This window comes from Solea solea, chromosome 10 (genome assembly GCF_958295425.1).
Source record: "Solea solea chromosome 10, fSolSol10.1, whole genome shotgun sequence".
Classification (NCBI taxonomy): domain Eukaryota; kingdom Metazoa; phylum Chordata; class Actinopteri; order Pleuronectiformes; family Soleidae; genus Solea; species Solea solea.
In genome coordinates this window covers 14927906-14949763 of record NC_081143.1, presented here as the reverse complement: position 1 = coordinate 14949763, position 21858 = coordinate 14927906, and the positions used below count along the sequence as shown (strand labels likewise).

Sequence of the window (21858 nt, the reverse complement as noted above, 5' to 3'; positions counted from 1 at the left end):
TAGAGTGGCGATGATATTTGGATGAGTTGGATTGTCTTTACTTCAGTGGGGCATGGCATACAAAATTGATTGGTTGTGATGATGGCTGTTTGAACTCAAACGTTTTACCCAGAAGATCACAATACACACAGTTACTGCTGTACACATAGTCCAAATACTCTATAGGATTAGTTTAAGGTCTTGATATATTAAGGAGATCTTTGATTGGTCCAGTATCGGTTGAACTACTGTCACGCCTTTGATAATGACAGTATTTGATGATAATACGGTGCAGCTCAGCTTTTGTGGGTGTGAACTTCAAAGAAATTTCAAATTTCACTGATGTTTAAAAATGTGTGTGTGTGCGTGTGTGTGTGTGTGTGTGTGTGTGTGTGTCGGGCTGGTTTGTACTGAGTGATGATGGTGCTATCCATCCCTCCATCCCCCCCTCCCTTTACTTCTCCTCATCCTCCTGTTTTTCTCAGTAGGACGGGTCAGTGTCTGTCGTAGGCCGAGGCTGTTGCAGTGGCTGCTGGGCCTGTTCCTCGTGATGTCGCGCTGTAGTAGTACGGTGACCCTGTGAACAAACAAGGACCTGCTTTTTATTCAATTTGTTTAAATGCTGTTCAAACAAAAACAGAACATAGTGCAGAGTAAGAATGACTTAAATTGAGAGATGAGTTTAGTTCATTTCAACCTGGGTTGTTTTTGGCAAAAATAGAGCAGAAATTGGCACATTTACCCGGGTCTTGCGTTCCCAATGATGAGGAGCTGAAGCCGATTAAACACATTTCCACTGGTGGAAAAACGTGTTTAAACCCTGGATTATACAGTTTTTGTGACTAGCAGGAATGGGGTATAGTGCCATCTAATGACGAGACTGCAGATTGAAATAAACTCCGCTCCATTTCTCACGTGTGTCAGGGAACGACAGTCACCTTTGTTATCATACCACTCTGGCTGGTTTGTCCATGCATGCTGCTGTGAACACACGGCTGTTTCTGAAGAAGGTTTATCCTAATACTGCGAAACTGATAGTACACTGTAGTACATTGAATTTACTACCCTAAATATAATTCGGTCATGGCCATGTTATGACGTCATGAAAATGATGTGGACAATTTCTCAGCAAATTGATGCCTTTTGCCCGCAAATGCAGCATTTACAAAGATGCATCAACATGGAATCTAAACAAACTCTGGGACCAGTGGGATTATAATCAGCAAAAAGATGTTAATGAAAGTAATAAGATCGAAATAATGCAGCAGAAGCTCAGATGATGGCTCCGTGTGTGTTTATCATCACAGCCAAAAGACAACTGTCCTTTGCCTCTCAGTGAGTGCAGTTTTTTAAACACTGGCAAGAACAAGGTTTTAAATGAAGGAAATAAAACCCAAATTGTAATGAATCTGAATTATCCTTCGGGGGGAGGGGGCTACTGAAATGTGTAGCTGTGTAAATGGAAATGGAATTGGCAGCTTCAATTTTCTGTCGAGATTATATTTTACTTTGGACATGAATAGTAAAAGGCAGGGATGAGATGACACGAGCTGATGAAGCTAATGACAGAAAAGACGAGCCTCTTTTTCATGTAAAACCAATAAAAGGGACTTGCTCTACTTCCAGTCTTCTTCCTTACGCTCTTCCCTTTACACACACACACACACACACACACACACACACACACACACACACACACACACACACACACACACACACTCTCTCTCTCACACAAATTCACAGACACACACACTCTCACATAAGATCTAAGTGACAGTCTAGGCTGACACCCTGAGTACAGCTCTACTACTACTGATCCCCTGAGTCTATTCTCTCCTCAGGGAAGAGGTCAATTCAATACTGTAACCTCACAGACACACTGCAACCCACACTCGCACAGGAAAAAAGAACACCCACACACACACACACACACACACACACACACACCTGTCTCTGTCACTTCCATCAATCAGCCTCACTGTGTGTTGACAGGTTATGTCTGTCCACAGTCCAGGTAATCTCAGGAGGCTTTTTGGGGGGAAGTGAGGCATTAAGCTGGTCTGACAAACTATTTAGTCTCACTCTGGACTTCAGACACACTCTCTCCCCTTTTGCCTCTTTATTTAACTCCAATTTCTTCCATTTGTCACCGCTACTACACATCGTTACCTGCCTCTCCTTTCTGTCACGGTCTCTCTGTTTCTCTGGCATGAACCTCAGATCTTTCAGTGTCTGTTAATGTGCATTGTTTCCTTAGATTATGTGTCTGCTCATCCATTATCAGAGTCTATGAGTGGTCTCTTGTAATCCATTCCCACTGGTCACAAAACGGGATTTTGAACAGTGGGAATGGTACAAAGGACATATACTACTTGTCATATTTTTTTAATCTTGTGTTTTGATAATCTTATACTTTATTTTTTTAGGATTGTAAATATGACATTTCTAATTCCCCCCCCCCCCCCCCCCCAGAATTAATCGGCTCTAATGCAAATTCCTGCCTCATTCCACGCACATGACACATGTGCCCTAATCCTCTGGTCATTACCAGGTCAATAGCCATGACTGTCTGTAGTAAACCCTCATTTTGTTTTTTCTTCTTACACTTTTCTTATTTAATCTATTGACCAAGATGCAATATTGACAAGACAGCAATGTGAGGGAGTTCACTCCGGTGTGTCCATGAGTTTTAGTGTGAAAGAGACTTTACAGTTTCTCCTTCTCTGCTCAGCCGTCACCTTTCGTAATCTTTGCACCTTCCTCTGTGCATGTGAATTATCACACACTTCTTTTGTCTCTTCTCTTTTATTTGATGTCTCTCTGTCCACCTACCTTGCATCTGTCCTGCCTGGCTGGTGAAGAGACTGGAGGAGCAGCCGATTTCCGTCCCCAGGAGAGACCCATAATCTTGTTGAAAGACTGGGGACAGAGGGAAGGAGGGAAATGAAGAAGTTAAAAGGGGAAGGAAGGGTGAGGTCAGCGCAGAGTTGACCCCTCTCACCCACTGACCTTTTTCACCGTCACCCACTGACCCATTCACCTTTAAACATGACCCCTAAAATGGCTCCCTAGACAATGACTTTGACACTGACTGTTTTTGGCTCAGGGTTAATTTGACTGTAGTTTAACACTGATGAAAATGTGTGAAGGCATTATTGTGTTATTACTTTTACTCTAGTTTTGATTTGGTTAGGGTCATGTGTTAATGTGTTAATGGTTGATGTGTTTGTCTATACATTCTCATTTTTTAAAGGGATTTCCTAAAAATGTTCTTTACCATAATATAAATTATGTATGTGTATTTTGGAAAAAGGCATTTTTTTTCAGTTTCATTTGAAGCATGTTAATTTGAAGGCTCATGTTTGTGCCCGGTCCTGGTTTGAGAAGCTCTATTCATATATTGACCAGCATTTTATTTATTTTATTTACTTACAGCACCAGCTCAGTGAAGATAAAAAACAGAAACAAAGAAAACACTTAATCTGCAATACAAAATTTAATTGGCAGCCAAAAGTTTATTGTCCGAGCCGTGATTTTTATCACTGGTTCTGTCGTGGCGTAGTTATGGCAGCTGCACTTCTACTTCCTTGTTGACAATATTAGCAGCACCACATGTCAGCGGCCTAATCCTTTAACTGAGAGTAATCACATATTTTTAAACCAGCTCTGTGTTCAAACGACACGAAGAGAGTCAAGCAAGAACATTTTAAGCCTCAATGAAACATAAAAAATAACCCAAAAAAACCCTTTAAACTATTCACTACGAAGATGCGAAGAAAACAGCAGGGTTGTGTCTAATCAATGTTTTCCAACACAGCACTGCTGGACTTGAACGAGCATCAAAACTCACCTCAAATTCATGCAAAACTGAATGTTAATTAGTTCTAAAGACTGCTTAAATACACCAAAGTAGATCAAGAGTATAAAAAAACAAAAAAAAAAGCTAAAACACTATCACTGTCAATTAGTGACTCATTTGCCATGGGTTACTGCATGGAAAATTAAAAATCATGCCTTTAATATAAAACATCACAAACTACAAATTCTAAAAATCTAATTCTGGTGAGATGCAGGTAAATTAATTAGTTTAAAGACTCATTTTCCTCCTTTTCTTCAAATCCATTTACACCCAAAATGACCAGTTGAGTAAAATCCTTGCATAGAACGATGAGTTGGATGTATTTTACTGTATAATACAATGGAGAATAAAAGTAATGCAATAGGGAGAAAATGGACATTGGTGCATTAAAGATACATTTTAGAACAGAAGCTGGAAGTGCGAGTTATAGAGTGAAATGACAATAATTGGTACAATAATTGATCCTGTTCTCAGCAGAGTGGTTGGAAATATAAAGGATTCACTCACCTAATAAACTGGGGTTAGGAAATCTCCATGATTCATTGTATGTGGAATACTGAGGATGGGAATATGGACTTCCAGAAAAATCTCCACCTGAAAGAAAAAGAAGAAAACATGTTTAGACCCAACAGAGAATAGAGATAATTGTCTTTGGTTTGTGTTATATGTAGTGATGTCCTCTTCGGGTTGTTATGGTTCCTGTAAAACTGAAGGGATTTGTTAATTTTGTTTTGGCATTTCTGGAGCGTTTCCCCAGTCTTGGTCTGTGACAAAACAAACATATTATAGGTTGTTTTAGGTGTTTTAGGTCCCTGTGTCTTCTAGTAGGCATATGATCATTTGTGTGCCATTGATTCATTTTTGTCCCATTTTTGCAAAGAATGTTTGTGTTCAAGGAAATGTCCGTTTGGTTATTGACTGCTTGAATTCTAATCTAAATCAAGGAAGACATTTTAATTTTACCCCTTTGAGATGATCATTACAACGTCACGGATGATCAACTATCCAATATGCAAATGGACTTTTGGAATAAGACATTTGTTTGCATCCTTTTTTATATATATACACACACACACACACAGTAAATATATATGTATTGTAGTACTCCAAACCCTAGTTGAAGCTTTTCACAAAGAGTATGTTTTACTAATTTGTACTTTTGAAGATTTCCGTCATGTGCAGCAATTAACTTTAACTATATAGTGTTTAAACCTGTCATTTATGACGGCTAGTTTTCCTAACTTTTCACAGCCCAGCCAAATGTTAACAGTGATGGTGGTAGAGGCGTTGTGTTTTCAAGGGTAACCGTGATCTATTGCTTTGTGTGAACCAGTGGAGGAGGATTGAACTGGAGAGCTCAGTGAGACTGTAGTGGTCCTGCCATACAGTGGATGATAGCATAGCTTTTCTCCCTCATTTACTACTTACTGTCTGGGGTATACTCTTCCTCTCGTCTTCTCCTACTCCCACTCGTGCCTTCTCCCATTTTCTCTTTATTTTTCTGTCTCTCGTCCTCTGGCCTGCCTGACTATAACCCGCAGTCACCCTTCACATCAAAACAACATTCTTCCCCATTTCTTCTCCTCTTTTTTTCCACCTCTCTGCTGACTTGCTCTCTCTTTTTTCCACTCTTTTGCTCTTTCTTTCTTTTCTCCTGAACCTTCACTCCTCCCGGGGGATCCCTCTCCCATAGCTGACAGTCACAGACCCTGATGCCCCCTCTCTCCATCCCCCCCTCCATTCATTCCTCCTCTTTTCCCTCTCGTTCTGTCGGTTCTGCCTCACTGCTCTCCTACACCCCCCAGTGTCAGCCCCCCTGCTGCAGAGAGCGAGGTAGAGAGAGAGAGAGAGAGAGGGAGTGCGTGAAATAGAAAGAAGACAAACATCAGAAGAGAGTTGCTTGCTTAATGAAGGTATGATATTAGACAGCGTGGACAAAAAGGAGAATAATTTGCCTAAGAAGTGCTGAGATAAAAACACGGTGGAGCTGGAGAAGTAAAGTTGAGAGATTATCACCTGCAGGCAGCTTCCAACGTTCACTGAGAGGAATTTAGATGTTGAGCCTGTTTTGTGTGTGTGTGTTTTGTGTGTGTTTGGATGTACAACCCTAAGTTTTCTCTCACACTACCCTTTGTGCAAGTGTGTGTGCCTCTGTGTGTATATGCTTAGCTGTCAGGTGGGGTCGGGATGTGGTCTCTATGGCATCCCTGGGTGCGAACATCCTCTCCTTGTCATCACCATAGTGACGGCAACGTGTCAGGTTGTTTAGGAGATGAAGGGAAGGAGGGGTGGAGGGGAGGGGAGAGGAGCCTCGGGGTTCTCCCTTGTGTAGCTCAGTGTCAAGGTCGCGCACACACACACACACACACACTGTCAAAAACAAACACGCATGCACACAAACAATCGCATGCCAACACACATACACGCGCACCGAAATATGCTGTCAAACCTGAGGACAGGACGGGGTGAGCGCAGGGGGACAGGGCGTCAGGGTTACCCATCTTTAGACGTGCTGTTCCTACATGTCCGCTGAGAGTGTGTGTGTGTGTGTGTGTCTTTGTGTGTTTGTGTCACAAACCGAATGACTGGGAATACGCAGCGACAAGAACTTGTAAACAACAATGTTTTTGATTTTGTTTTACTGTTGCTGGTTTTTTTTTCATGTTTTCAAATTCTCACTGCAGTAAACTTCACACTGACCAGGACCACTGGAAGACGGAGAGAGAGATGGAAAGAGAGAGAGAGAGAGAGAGAGAGAGAATGGTGGTCCAAAATTGAAACACAAAAGCGGCGTAGAAGGCGGAGTGGAAGGGAATGAATGAATTAGTCGTGGGTCACTGGTGATTCTCATTAAAAACAAATTACTAACGTTGAGGAGGGACAGCTGTGCTACTGTGGCTGGTTTCTAATGATACACACACACAAACGGATGCACAAACACACACATAGAGCTCATCACAAAAGCACACACACACGCTACCCCCTGGGATTACTGTCAGCCATAGTTTTGACAGACAAGAAAGAGGAAGTGGCGAAGCCAAGTATATCCCCTAAAGACTTACACACACACACACACACATCCATGGGGATTTGTTTTATGGAAGTACAGTTACGCATCTGCTGAGAAGATGACGAGAGGTGAATGAATTACTGTAAAGTGTGTGTGTGTGTGTGTGTGTGTGTGTGTGTGTGTGTGTGTGTGTGTGTGTGTGTGTACTCACCAGGTACCATGCCAGTGAGAGACGGCGTGGAGTAGCTGCCCTGTCCAGTGGGAGGAACATGTGGAGGGTAGCCTGGTAGAGTGGTGCTGGCAATGTCTCGACCTGTAATCACACAATACATCAAGGATTTGATTGTGATATTTAACACTTTTGTAAATACATTATTTGGCAGTCAATATGAGTGATGTGTACTTTTTCCTTACATCACAAGCCTAAACTGTCAGTGACTAACTTACAAGTATTATCCTCAAATCTGTAGCCAAAACCTCATATGGTTCAAAATTATTTAAAACAATATGCATATTAATGAGTCACAAACACTTCTGTTTGGATAATGAAATGTCGTTTATTTAGTTTCATTCTGACATACACTGTGTGCTTTCACTTTTGTCAGCCTTTAACTACAGAACTTAGCCATATGGAGAAATAATGGTCTCTGTCTTTTATGTCTTAAGAATAAAATTTGAGATCCTCTACAATGGACTGGGGATCCCATTCAGGGGGGGTAGAAATACTATGTGTATCTTTGTGCTATGAAAAATGTAGGTAAGTCACAGCCAGATGCTCCATCACAGAGTGTAATCAACTTCAGAAATCCACCAAAAGACAGGCTGCAGGGAATCTGAGATCTGGGATTCAGTAATAATAAAAATAGGAAATAATGGAGATTTCCTTTCTTAAAGTGACACAATGTAGGATTTCGACTTTCAAAATAGGTTTTCCATTTTGATGATACATCAAGTCATAACAGGGTGAATGACACCTCTGTCAGTCGCCTGCATTGGCACGATGGAACTTCTGGTTTCGAGTTTGTGCGACAAAAAGAACTACAACATTCCTCTTTATGGCAAACATCACAAATCAAAGCAATCGGAAGATAAAAGACAGGTGTGACAAATAACCAGTATCTGCTCGGCCTGCACAACACCAGAGCCCTGCAACTGCAACACCTAACCGGACTGCAGGCATAATGTCCTATGACAGTTACTTTCACAGCCCCGACAACACTCATATGTGTGGCTGTGAACTAAGACAGTAGTGATTTATTAAAGGTAAAGGGTTATAATTATTGCTCTGAAAAGTCTCCACAACAAAATTTTTATTAAAAGAAATACATGCCATAACACATCCAGGATGTTCCTGTTTCTTTTGTTTCTTCTCTCCTTGTTTTCCATCCGCTGACATCTATTAATTTACCGACTCCCCCGTCTCTCCTAACCACCCATACACCCCCCCTCCCCCCCGGTTTGTCTGTCACTTGGTGGATGGGATATATAACTGCATTAGATTACATGACAGTGTGTCGGCCCAAATCATTTCTCTGTGTTTGCACGCAGCAGACAGTAGGAGAGCGTGGAGAGGGAGCCCTCCATTCATCATCATCACACACACACACTCACACATGCGTGTGCACACACACACACATATGCACCGACACCCTCCTCTTCCCCCCGCACACATTTATCATCATCATAAACACCTCAAATGTTAACACCATCAATCCCATTCACTTCCCCTCCACTTAACCACCACTAACTAACTGAGTGGTGCTGGAGCAGGAGGAGGAGGAGAGAGAGAGCAACTGAGAAGAAAACATCAAGGACCAATAGAGGGGTCAAGATAAAGCGAAAGAGGAGACTATCACAAGCTTATTTTCCAAGTGCATGTACACTATAGAAACTGCAAAAAATTCTCCTCTTATATATGATAGTGACTGAGAACATGTGAAGTAAAACTATGGAGTAAGGAATTATCGAGTTAAGACTGAAAACTGAAAAAGGAGGTTTGATACTGAAGCTTTTATGTTAATATTCTCCACAATCACTGATCGCCTGCTTTGAATGTGTGTGTGTTTGTGTTCAGCTCCTCCTGTGGACATACCAGCAGTGTTGCTGAGGTTTACCTCATTTATCCTAAATTTTTATACGTTTTGCAACTTTTTTTAATCATTCAAATTTGTCAAGGTGGTCCATGACACATTTTCCTGTGTAGTGACAAAGTAAGAAGAAATCAAAGCTGACATAATGTCATAATGGTGGTAGGCTGCTCGATTTCTATCTGACCATCTTGTGAGGTCGAGTATCTACCAAAACTACGTCGAGACGTTTCATTCAGAACCAAAATTGTCTCAAGAGAAAAGGTCATTTGGATTCATCATCTTGGAACCAGGAAAAATCCGATCTCAGGATTTCTTATTCAAAATGTATTGGTCAATAAACTCTTTCAAATTTCAATATTGATTAGCCTTTTATTAATTAACTGACAGAAAAACGATAATGGCAGAAGTGTAAATGAATTAAATAAAAACAGAACCTGCGGTGAATACAAATGGACCATGGCATCAACATCTGATCCTCTTGTATTTTCTGTCCTCTTTGCTTAATATTTTCTTTTATCCCTCATTGCTTGTGTTTCTCTCTCGCTCTCTCCCCTTCTCTCTCTCTTCTCTTCTCTTCTCTCTCCTCTCCACATTCACCTCCTCTGTCCCTCCTCGCCTTCTCTCTCTCCTGTCTCGGTGTAGTAAAGTTTTTCTCTGTGTTTGACGCGACAGCGAGGTATTAGTGCAGACGGGCTACTCATCCGCTCAGGGTCAGTGCACAGGGCAAGGAGGAGAGGGAGGAAGAGAGAAGAGATGGACTCTCTACAGCCCAACTTAGAGGGGGCAGACAGGGCCAGATCCTCTGAGGTGTGTGTGTGTGTGTGTGTGTGTACACATGTGAGTGTGTGTGCGTGCATGGCGGTCTGTTTGTAATTGTGTCTTCCTGTGTCTTTGGACGGTGTGTATTTGTGCATATTTATGCCAGTTGTGCTGCTGTATCTGTTCTCCACGGCTTTATTGTAGAGGTCAAGTACAAGTCTCCTGCGTGCCCACTTGCAGCTGCAGATAAACACTCCTCTCCCTCCCTTCCTCCCTTGGTGTCCGCCCATCTAATGCTTCCCTATGAAACGGCCATCATGCAACACATGTCAACCTGCAGGGACTGGGGTTGTGCGGTGTGTGTCTTTTTCTGTTCAAACTGCATAGACTGGGTAAACTTCCCAGATATGGAAAGACCTCAGAAAGGAAGATTGAGTATGTAAATACAAAAAGGATAGAGTAACACAAACACACTTCTCTTCCCCCCTAGAGGGAGCTGTGTTTGGAGAGAAAAGACAGGCAAGGAAATGCATGCATAATCTTTGGAAACACTGGAAATGTGAATGTGTGTGTTTGCATGCATAGGCAGAAATGGAAATTTTATCTCTCCCTCTTTTTTTTCTCTCTCTCTGCCTCTGTCTGTCTCGGCGTGAGCAGGTAATATTCTTCAGTGATTTCACAGGGTTGGAAAAAAAGAGCCCATTCCCAGATATCCCCAAATTCCCAGCTCTATGATTCCCCTCATTACAGATAGGAACGTCGAAGCCTTGTCCAAGTGCTCCCTGGTCTGCTCTTAATTAACCGCGGCCTCTCCCAGTGCCGCTAAATAGAGACAAAAGAGAGCAGAAGCTCTCACTTTTCCTCGAAGCCTCCAGCTCTCCTGAGATCCAAAGCTGGGAGCTCTTTAAATCACTTAGAATCCATGGTGCTTCCTTCACTGCTGATGCAGACCTGAGAAAGCCTCTGGATTACAGCAAATGGAAAATGAAGCCATGTTTTCTCAGGGCCAAGACTTGGACTTGATTAAAAATGTTTGTATGAAAATACGTGGAATTATGGAATGACACACGGTCTCCATCTGTATTTTTCATCTTGTTGCACCTATTTCACACCCTAAGGAAGATATAGTTTTTTTTGTGAAGGTCACCCAGATCTCCTTATTATTAATTTAGTAGGAATATATAGACAGTTGACCGTTTTATGTGACGAGTGATGTGTTGGCAATCTCTGGTTATCTTTCTTACCTGGCACAAGTGAATAGGACTGTGGACCAGAAACACTGGCTCCTAACTCTGCCCCTGAACCAGGATTGGCCAAACTGTTCTTCATCTCGTCCAGTCCACCTGCTAGTGAGGCCATGGCTGAATAATCTGACGTCTGTGTAGAGAGAGAAAGTGGAGAAAAGAGATGAGCCAGAGCAGCAAATGAATTAACTCTTGTAAACAGTACAAATGTGTTGGATGTTGAAGGTGTTTGATAGATCCTGCTACATTTCTGACACACTCCCTCAAAGCATAGTATGAAAACACACACACACAGACACTGCTAACAGACTATTGATCTGTTTACATAGAAAGGGATTTACTGCACAGCCAAGTCCAACAGTCTATAACCATAAGATCAGCTTCTTTCATTCTCTTCATCTCGCTCATCCTCACACTAAGACACACACACACACACACGCACACACACATCCCAAATCACTGTGGCATCCATATAAACCCAGGCTAACACAAAGCCTCTTGTGTCCCCAGATACCAACAACAATAAGAAGTGTGATCATCTCAGCACATGTACACACTGACTCCCAATTCTTCACACATGCTTCAGAAGGTAAAGGGAAGAAGGCAGACGTGACAGAGCAATATCTGGTTGTTATACAGTTTTTCATTCTCTCTTTGGGATGCTTTGGGAATTTAATATTTAGCAATGTCAGAAACAAAATAAACTTATTATAGTCACCAACACTTTTTTCCTCGTGACAGCAGAATGATGTGAACATGAAAGCAAAAAAGAAATAAAAAAAAAATAGAAATTCATTGTTCTTCTCCAAATGTTTATTTCAAACCAAATACAAATTAAAAAAAATTAAAATTCTATAGATTGTTCTTCCAAAACAATATAATTTCCCAATACAGCGTAATACAGCTCCTTTCCACATGCTGAATGTCCCAAAACACCAATTGCATCCCATTGTAAGTGTGTGTTCATTAAGTTTTTAATTGCTTTAAACAAATATGTAAATGAATGTATAATCCATAGTTATTTGAATAACATTTGTGTGTCTTTGTGTTTTGTTTGTGCAGAAACTGAACTTGGTGTATTTCTTACTTTTCTGCCTCAAATGACTCAATAACTGGTGTGTGTGTGTGTGTGTGTGTGTGTGTGTGTGTGTGTGTGTGTGTGTGTGTGTGTGTGTGTGTGTGTGTGTGTGTGCGCGCACGCACGCACGCGTGTGTCTCACTAATGATAGCAATCAGAATTTCCTTTAGGTGATGAGGTGAGAGTTTTGCACTGACCCTTTAATACCTCTGCATCAGTGTGTGTGTATGTGTGTTTATCGGTGTGTAGATGTAAGTGCAGGCATTAGTCTGTGCTCACTGACCTCTTAAACACCCCTGTGCTCGTCGACACACAACACAACCACTGGACTGTGACCTGCCAAATAAGAGCTTACACTACACACACCTCTCTCTCTCTCTCTCTCTCTCTCCAGGCTTCAAACACACTTTAGGTCTTCTTTTCTCTCTTAATTCCTTCCCTCACACCCTCCTCCCACTTCACACCTGTATTTTTTTTTTTTTCCACTCATTGATATGAGCTATCCCTGTACCCCACAACTCCCCCCTCTCTCTTGGCTGCTCTCTGTCTTATTATAATGGTGTCTAATGTGCCCATGAATCCATGTAGATGGAGCCAGGCAGTAGCAGCAGCATAGAAGACGGGGTCTGCTCTGGTAATTGGCCATGATGAAGTTTGGCCAGTAGGGTGACAGGCCCGCTAAGGAAGATGGATCATTCTCATTCGCCCCCCTAAATGTTGTCAATTCCACCGCTCATACGGCACCATCAACCCTCATCAAAGAGGAGGGACGCAGCTGCCCGGACCATGGACGGGTTGGGGGTTTTGGGAGGGGGTTGGTGTAGGTGATGGTGTTACTAGTAGAGGTGGGGGAAGTCGTACATGGCAGGAAAAGGTGTCAGGTGGAGTTGGACTTGGGGCAGGGAAGGAAAGAAATCAGGGGGCAAGTAGAGATGCATAACATCTGTAGAAGAGGCTGACATGACTGAGGAGAAGACTTGAGGAAAGATGGGAGCAGTTGAAAGCATGCTTCCTTAGTGACACCTTGTAAGCATATGTACAGGTCCCTTTCATTCATGACATGGTGTAATGCAGGGGTGTCAAACTCATTTTTAGTTCCGGACCAGTAAAATAATATAATAGCATAATAACCTATGACCAGCAAGAACTCCAAATGTTTTCCTTTTTTTTTACATTTAGGGACCAACTTGTCACAAAACATATTATGAACTGTCATTTCTTGAGAAAAATGAGTGCATTTTCAACAATATTATGTCCTATAAGTTTACCTTTTTGGTCTTCAACCAAAGCACAGAATTTGCAAATCTGTGTTTGCTTTGTCAAAACAGATAATTAAATTATGATTATGATAACTTTCCAGGTCACTGTAAAAATCCTTGTCATGATATAGTGAACATTTCTGCAGTGTTTTCTTTCTGTTGTGTAATCACATCCATGGCAGATTCTTGTGATTCTTGACTGTTTTTTTTTTTTTACACAGAGCATTTTTGGTTCACAGTGTTTGCTGTGATATGACTCAGAGTAGATTAGCTACTAGTGTCTGTATGTAGAAGACTCACAGATTTGAGTAATTGCTTTTCTCCATTAGCATTTTTGAAATGTGCTTCTTTTTTCCTTTGTCAGAAGTCAAAATGCAAAGTTAACGAGGATCTACAGAAATGTAAAATATTCAATACAAGCATCGCTGATTATTATGTGCTTTCCTACATTTTACCTTCCATGTCTAATAAAAATGCCACGATGTGCTAGTTAATGGAACGGCCATACACCTGTGAGGTGCTTACAAAACACACACACACGCACACACACACACACACACACACACACACACACACACACAGGCAGACCCAATGCTCTGTCTCGGATATGGGAAGGTAATGGTTTGGTCCACATCTCACATCAATAACAGATGAGCCCTAATCGGCCCTCTGACACACGCACGCACGCACGCACACACACACACACACACACACACACACACACACACACACACACACACACACACACACACACACACACACACACACACAGCACTGTTGGTTTGGGCATTTGCATAATAGTATTTCCTTTTTTTCTCTCCATTCCTCAAATAGCTCCCAATTTCTCCATCTTTCTCTCTCACACTCTCTCTCTCGCTCTCTCTCAATCTCCACACATTGTCTTTTGCACTCCTGATGGAAAAAGGGCTCGACTATAAACAAACACAATTCCCTCAGAGGCCCACAAACTGAGACAAGGATTGTGAGGAAGGAATTTATATCAGCCAAGCTGAACATGGCTGACGTGGAGAGGATATGGATATTCATTCTCAAATGAGCTGGACCTCAACACTGAGAAGAGGCTATACAAGTTCATACTGTGAATGAGAAATATGGCCGATGTTTCTTGTTTATTAGTGCTTTACTGACTCGTAATTAACACAATTATTGCTATGTTTGTGGTGAAAGCTTTGTTTGTTGTCCCAGAGTAGTGGTAATGATATTAATATCTTGTTCTTTTTTTGTATTGCTAAAAATGTCCCTTAAAAATGAAACCATCCTGCTTACACATACTGTTTGTGAGGCCAAAGCCTGTGGATCTAAACTGAATATGAAGCATACAAAGTCAACAGAAAGTACTTGATTGCAACTATATTCAAGTTGTTAATCTATACGTACTAGAGTTCCAGTTGAGGACACACTTACTGTATGTAGTCTGCATTCTGGCTATTTGAGATTAATAAATTGCACAAATGGTCCAGCTGTTATATTCACACAAATTGCATATTTCTGAAAATTGTTCTTTTTTGACATAAGGCTTTATTGTGCTGGGTGACATTGGTGTTGTAGTTAATTTTGAGTCTGTCCCACATTAGTCACCCACCTTCTATAAAGTCTCATGAAAGCACTCCGAGTCCTCAAACCTCTGCCAACAGTGCTCAGTTTTCATTTTAGGCCATAACCCATATCCACATCAGAAAATGTAATCAAAATCCTTATATATTTTGCATTAGGACAAATAAATGCGGGCAAAAATGTAACCTCTTTGGTGGCAGTAACGACTGAACGATGAGAAAAATCCATTTTCAAACTAAACTCATCAAAGGGAAAGATTGGATGAATGGACTTTCTGTGATGATGGAGTGAAAGGTGTGACAGTCTGCTCATAGAGCAGTTATGTGGGGTGCAAGTGAGTCTTTTGAAGCTTTGTCAGTGGCTAAATGGTACTGCAGTGGGCACTTGGACCCAGGGCAGCGTGGATGGAAGGATGGATGGATGGATGGATGGATGGGTGGGGGCTTTGTAAGCTCTGCTGATTTATCACCTGAGTAATAGGAAGTGATTGAGGGGAAATTCAAATGAACTGCCTCTGACAGGCACACATACGAACATGCACACACACAAATTAATAGTGGAGCTTAATAGACTACAGGGATGGAGGGAGGGAACAAGAGCAATAGATGGAGATCAAATAAAAGGATAGTTTGTTAGGGATGAAGAAAAAATAGAGGGTCTTGACTGTTGCCTGATAAATTAAGACTTTCTTGTCAGGAACATGAACAGTTTTAATTTATGAATGAAGGAAAAACAAAATAATGAGGCTCATGTTTCAGTGCAAGAAAATAAAAAAAAGAAAAGTTTAAGTAATTGCTAAATTAACAGGTTATTACCTGAAGTCAAACCATTTGCACCCATGCTTTTACCATAAGATAAGATAAATTATGTCTGTATTGATAATAGCCAAAGAGGAAATTAAAAATTAGACAAAGCAATACAAAAAGAAGCAGCCCAAAGGGAAATGTAGTAAGAAATAAAATTATAAATAGGAACTAAATAAAAAAGATTGACTCCCATGGACTGCCATTCATTTGGACAGCCTAAACAAAGCATTATCCCTGACTTTAACCATAATCAGTTAATGCCTAACCCTAACAGAAATGAGGTTCCGCCTCATAAGGACCAGGTTTTGGTCCCTTAGGTCAGGAGACAAGGTCAGTGGTTATGGCAGAAAAAGGTTCTAAAGCAAAAACACACACATCGTCAGTCACAGCACAGCATTACCCTCCTTGACCATAACGCCACCGATGCTGTCGCTCCCTCTCTCTCTCTCACACACACCACACACACACAAATACACACCACAGAAGCTGTGCTGTCATTGTGTCAGTTCAGGGTATATGACTGTCAATCACTCCCTCTGGGAAACGCAGGCGGGGAAAGGGGGGGGGGGGGGGGGGGGGTGTGGATGATTAGACAGGATGAGAGAAAGGAGCAGAGGTAAAGGGACAGACAGTGTGTGTGTGTGTGTGTGTGTGTGTGTGTGTGTGTGTGTGTGTGTGTGTGTGCATTTCTTTGTAATGCAGTTCCTAAAGCCAGTTTGACCTCAGGGCAAACCACACTTTAAAAAAAACTCTATCCCTGACCCTGACCCCAGTGGCTTGACCGGGCTCAGTGAGGACACTGACCTATGAATCCTGGGTATTATAGTCTCAAGTCATACTCTATAGAGCTACGACAGCCAATGCCTGTCGACCTCTCGCCCTGTGCCACTCCACTCTCCATGTCGGTCAGAGGGAAGAGAATGGGCTAAGAGGTAAAACTCTGCCCTATAGGTCTAAGGCTGTAGCCTATCTTTGATTCCATTTACTACTGCTCCACCATTAAGTGTTCATACTCTTGCCCTTGACATTGACAGAACAAATAAACCAAAACTAGGGTTTTTTGAGGTGTTGGCAATATATGCCATTATTATAGACTGGATGACAACATATTAGAAGATATGGGAGGTAATATAAACAATTACAAATGGTAGTTGTTGGGGTTTTCTATTCTATTCTGTTCTATCCTACTCAGATTTATATGAACCTACGTCTGGGAAAGGGCACAAGGTCAGTTCAGATGCAACATCCACCCTGTCTAGTTCTTGTTTCCTCATCTTTTCCCTTGTCATATTCAAACAACACACACACACACACAGAGACACATGCAGCACATTCCCAAGATGCATCAGCATGTGGACAGCTTCACTGGCGTCCCTGAGCAGCAGGAAGTGAGGTCATAATAAGAATCGGGTCAATATGCTCATTAACCCCTGCAGTGTGTCTAGATAATACGAACATCAATAGGCCAAGACTGACTGTCTACGTTGTCTATCAGAGCACAGAGACACAGCGGTCTGTCAGGGTAACAGACACAACTCCACTTAATATTTTCAGAGTAAAAGAGGCATGAAAGAGGTAAAAAAAAATCAATTAGGATGAATTCATTGGTCACATATAATTCTGAAATCGTTATGTGGGGCACATCATGCGACTCATTTCTTCAAAACTGACATGGCATGGCAAGGCATAGCAGGCAGGGCAGGCTTTAGGTAAAAGCAGAGACAAGCAGTTCATGGGCGAATAAGAGCAAAGAACAAGTTCTATTGTGCATCGCTGTCATTTTAATGAAGCGGATACTCTCCATTACATTAAAGGCAAGATAAACGTTAGCGCCACTAAGTACAAATAAAAGATTATTTAGACGTCTCCCAAATTCACAGTGCTGTAGTTAGAATCAGATGGAGATAGTGAAACGAGGTAATGATGATCAGTTAACACTGATTGCTTGATATAGAGTATATTTTTCCTCTTGTAGATTTGAGTTTTGCGTGTGCTTTTCATGTTTCTGTCTAGCAGTAAAACCATGACCTTTTTTTGAAGTTTTCATAGAAGTGGTCAGGCAATACATTCAAACTGACACCTTTTGAAAAGTCATCATTGTGGTAAGGAAAGGGCATCTTTGTACTTTTTTGTTACGCTCAACAAGTCTTACTTGTTCACCAATTTCTGATGTAAAAACGAGTAATAATATAGATACGACTGTTTATCGCGCTATGGATTCACAGGCTTTGCCGATTAATGGCATCAGTTTGAAGTTGTTTAAGATTTATTTATGAAATTGATTGACTGTATGAAAAATAAATAATTAATCACCTAGTAAATGAAAAGCATTAGCAAAGCAGGCTGTGCGTTTTTCATCAAATTAGTTGCAGGAAAGCATGCATGGTTAAAAGCACGGAAGTTCTCCGAGAGTGTGGTGCTGTGTCTGCTAGCCAATCGGTTACCTGTGGGATTTAGTCTATAGTCTTTTACCCTAAAACCTGTTCTCAAACTCAGCCGCAGCCAAGAGCCTGCATGATGCCCCGCCCTTACCTTGCCAGAGTCAGGGCTCACATAGAGGTCAGAGCTGGACTGGATTGGACAGGATGGTTGTCTGTCAAACAGGCGGTCCAATACCTCGATCTGCTGCGGTGAGAACAGCTCTCCTCTCATCTGCTTCCTGAGGAAGTCCCGCCCACTGTGGCCATGCCCATTGGCCAGTGGTGACTCTGGCATACCTACACACACAAGACAAGGCAGGAGCAAGAGGTGAGGTTAAACAGGTTGTGAAGTGATGATAGTTAAGGCAGGAATGAGACCATGAAAGGAGGCTTAATGAAGGGAGGTGTTTGATAGTCAGGTGTGTGCAAAAAAAAGAGGAAAAAAAATAGAGGCAGACGGTGATAGGGGGATGGAAGGAGGAGTAGAGGCATGTGTTGATAAAATAAATTACTAAGGGTAGATGTGGAGAAAGAAGTCAGAGTGAACTAAAGACTACGATGAATCCCAGTGAGCTGATTTAGGACCAAGTGACTTAACAGATTGTGGAGACTCTGTGAAAATACTATACAAATGCACTCTATTACCAAGCATATGCTGTCTCTCCTTCTTAATCTCTCCAAAATACACTCTCGCCTCTCACATATACGCATTTTGTCCATGTATCACCCCGTACATAGACACATACACACACAGACACACACATATATATTGCTGTGGTATCAGTATTAGACTGTGAGCTCTCGTATCCTGCAGTTATTGCAAGGCTGAGGGACCGAACGAGACAATTATAAGAACTCTGAAGAGTCACGGCCCACAAATGATTAGAAAAGAGAGAACGAGAGAAAAAGATAAAGAGAAAAAGGGGATGAGGGTGAAAATCCCTGCTATAGAGCCAATTCATTGCTCCAAACTGCTCCTGAGAGCCTATTTTAGTCTTGGGGGTCGCTGTGTGTTTTGTGTGTGTGTGTGTGTGTGTGTGAGTCAGTGTCCAGCAGCTGGTGTAGTGATATGACAGGCAGGTCGGCGGGAAGAGGTTTTATATACAGAATCTGGTTTAAAACAAAACAAAGAGAGAGAGAGAGAGAAAGGAAGAATACTTCTTTATCTTCTTTCATTGTTGTCACTCTGATCTTTCAAAAAAGTTGAAGGTGATTTGTGTTTGTAAAAAATATCAAGGCACCACTTCACAAGGGGAGTTTGTTTTGAAGCATTTTTATATATGTTTACCATTTAAATAATAAAAAAACGTATTATCCACATATTAATATATTATCCCACAACTGTATAGCATTTAAAGTGGTCACAAACTGTGCTTTTCTAGTTTCGAGCGCTAATCTCAGCAATAGGACCAAAAAGTTCATAAAATTTTCAAATTAGTCAAATGTCAGATTTTGCTCAAGTCAAAAGAAATGAGTTTGTTGTGGTTTTAAAAGAGCAAACTCCTGTTAACAGAAAGAGAAAACTATACTGCAATAATCATTACCATCAAATCAAAACACTGTGCAGCTGCCGGAGAGACTCACACAGTGCTACGTACCTCACAAAACCTCTCCAAACCTTCTCGGTACACAAAACCTCTTTCACTCACTCTCTTACAAACACTGCGCTTGATCATAATCTCAATTCATTTCGACAGCCACACACACACACACACACACACACACACTCATATACAGATGCTGGGAGCAATGTGAGTGTATGGCCCAGGTCTCCAGTGACAGACCAATCAGGGGAGAGATAAAGCCAGTATGATGCTTTAGCCTGGTAACCCACGGTGACCCATTTAATCCCACCGGCCAGTCCTCATGATGGAATTCAATTGATCAATCATGTAGCTCTGATGGCACCATTTCAGTCAGCTTATTGCTTTCTGCTTTCTCTCTGCCACTTACTTACACACACACACACACACACACGCACACACACGCAGGGAGAGAAAGAGACGCAAGCCCACAAAGAACCAACAGGGAAAGACAGAGTAGCAGCTACTGTAACTGAGCAGGAGTAACAACGCTTTTACTAATATTATTGATAATCAATACTGTCCATTCATCTGTATTAACGTGTGGAGGTGTGAAGGTGTGTGTGTGTGTGTGTGTCTCTGGGTGTGGGTGTGAGTGGGTGGGTAGCCTGATATCCGGCCGGTCTCATTGTATCCATGGATGGGTAAAGAAACTCATTGCCGTGACGGGTTAAATCCTATTCACTGTCGGATACACATGCACACACGCACAACACACACACACACACACACACACAGCTGCCTCTATCTCTGTGAGTCAGTCTCAGAAGGGAAGCGCTACTCTTCCCTCTTTTTCAGAGCAGAACAAAACAAACAATGAGCCCTTATTGTTCTCTCCTTTCTGCCTCTTTCCTCTCTCTTCTGTCTCTCTCTTGTGCTCACTCACTCTCTCCTCATCTCTCTCACCTCGCCCTGACTCCGCCTACCTTTGCCATATTTCAACAACCCAGGAACAGTTGATCGAAATGTCCAAATGCAGCGGAGAGCTGGACGGGTTGTCATCTGTTTGTGAGTGTGTATGTGTGTGTTGGCCCCATCTCAACTCCAGAGATCAAAGTTTCTAGAAGAGGGAGGCCCTCAGAGGAACTCACGGTGAAGGGCGGCACTCCCCTCCCTCAGTCCTCTCTCTATCTCTTGCTTACCCCGCCATCTTTTATCTGGTAAGCTGCTGGATGTCACAATGAATGCACAAGGGGGTGAGAGGTCAGCTATAGGCATTCTGGGTAAATGCAGTTGACACTATTTCTTATTTGTGCAACATATGGTTTGTACAGTCACTCTATACTGTCCACAATGCGGTAAATGATTTTCCCTCAGCCACACAGAGGCCTTTTCACTCAAGTTTAAAGACAATAAACACTCCTGTCGAGAAATGGCACCACCTGTTCTGCCCTCTGTATCTATGTAACACACACACACACACGCACACACACACAGTGTGTGTCAGAGAATAGGTTGAGATACAATAGTCCCCTTTTGGCCCCACAAGTCAAGTTCTTCCATTCACTCACATTCATCTACATTCTGTCCCCGGTCAAACCCCCACTTCCCCTCTCTTTGGCTGGGGGCACAGGTCACCACAGGGCTTTACCCCCACACACTCCTGCTGCCAACACACACCCAAAGCCCTTCCTGTGTTCCCATCACTTATACAGCTGGCATCTCTACACTTTCTGAGCAGTTTCCAGCAGAAATCATGATACGATACAGTGAGAGACAAGACAACCGGGTGTTAAGTGACTGACAATGGGCTTCACGCCCAACCACATCAAAATCAAATGTACCAAAATGATCAAGACATGAGGTGATGTGTGGTCACGGCAGTGTGATTCTTCAAGATTTCATTGTCAAAGTGCCTGAAACCTGTATTCTCTTGAATAGCCATCTGCATGTGTTTTATGTATGTAAGTCTGTATGTGTTTGTATGAAAGTCTATGAGTCTTTTGTTAAAAGTTTGACTTTGTTTTTATGGTTTAGAGGTTTTATGTGCAGTAAGTACAGGCGAGGTCTCATTTGGCACATTTTGGCACCTTATTTTCTACCATTTGTATTTTCTCATGTATAAAACTTCTTATTTCATTTTTATGACACTATTATTGTTCAATAAAACCGTGTATGGCTTTGTTTCAAAGTTCCAGCAGACTTGTATTATATATTTCCCATTCCAAAAACAAACACAAGGTGGCTAGACTGAGC

The 21858-nt window shown here is 41.9% G+C and overlaps 1 protein-coding gene across 4 annotated transcripts in view; it reads right to left on the bottom strand.

The window, feature by feature from the left end:
• Positions 1-344: 344 nt before the first annotated feature.
• pax5 (paired box 5) overlaps positions 345-21858 on the bottom strand; it is a 47886-nt gene continuing 26372 nt past the window's right edge. For 2 of the 4 annotated variants that reach the window (XM_058641589.1, XM_058641590.1), the window contains exons 6-11: positions 18192-18376; positions 10942-11074; positions 7060-7161; positions 4346-4432; positions 2812-2898; positions 345-556 (exon numbers count right to left, since the gene is read on the bottom strand). In XM_058641589.1, the coding sequence (XP_058497572.1) occupies positions 474-556; positions 2812-2898; positions 4346-4432; positions 7060-7161; positions 10942-11074; positions 18192-18376 (677 nt within the window). In that variant the 3' untranslated portion in view covers positions 345-473. The remainder of the gene's footprint in view (positions 557-2811; positions 2899-4345; positions 4433-7059; positions 7162-10941; positions 11075-18191; positions 18377-21858) is intronic. The other 2 variants (XM_058641591.1, XM_058641592.1) reach the window with 1 other exon arrangement.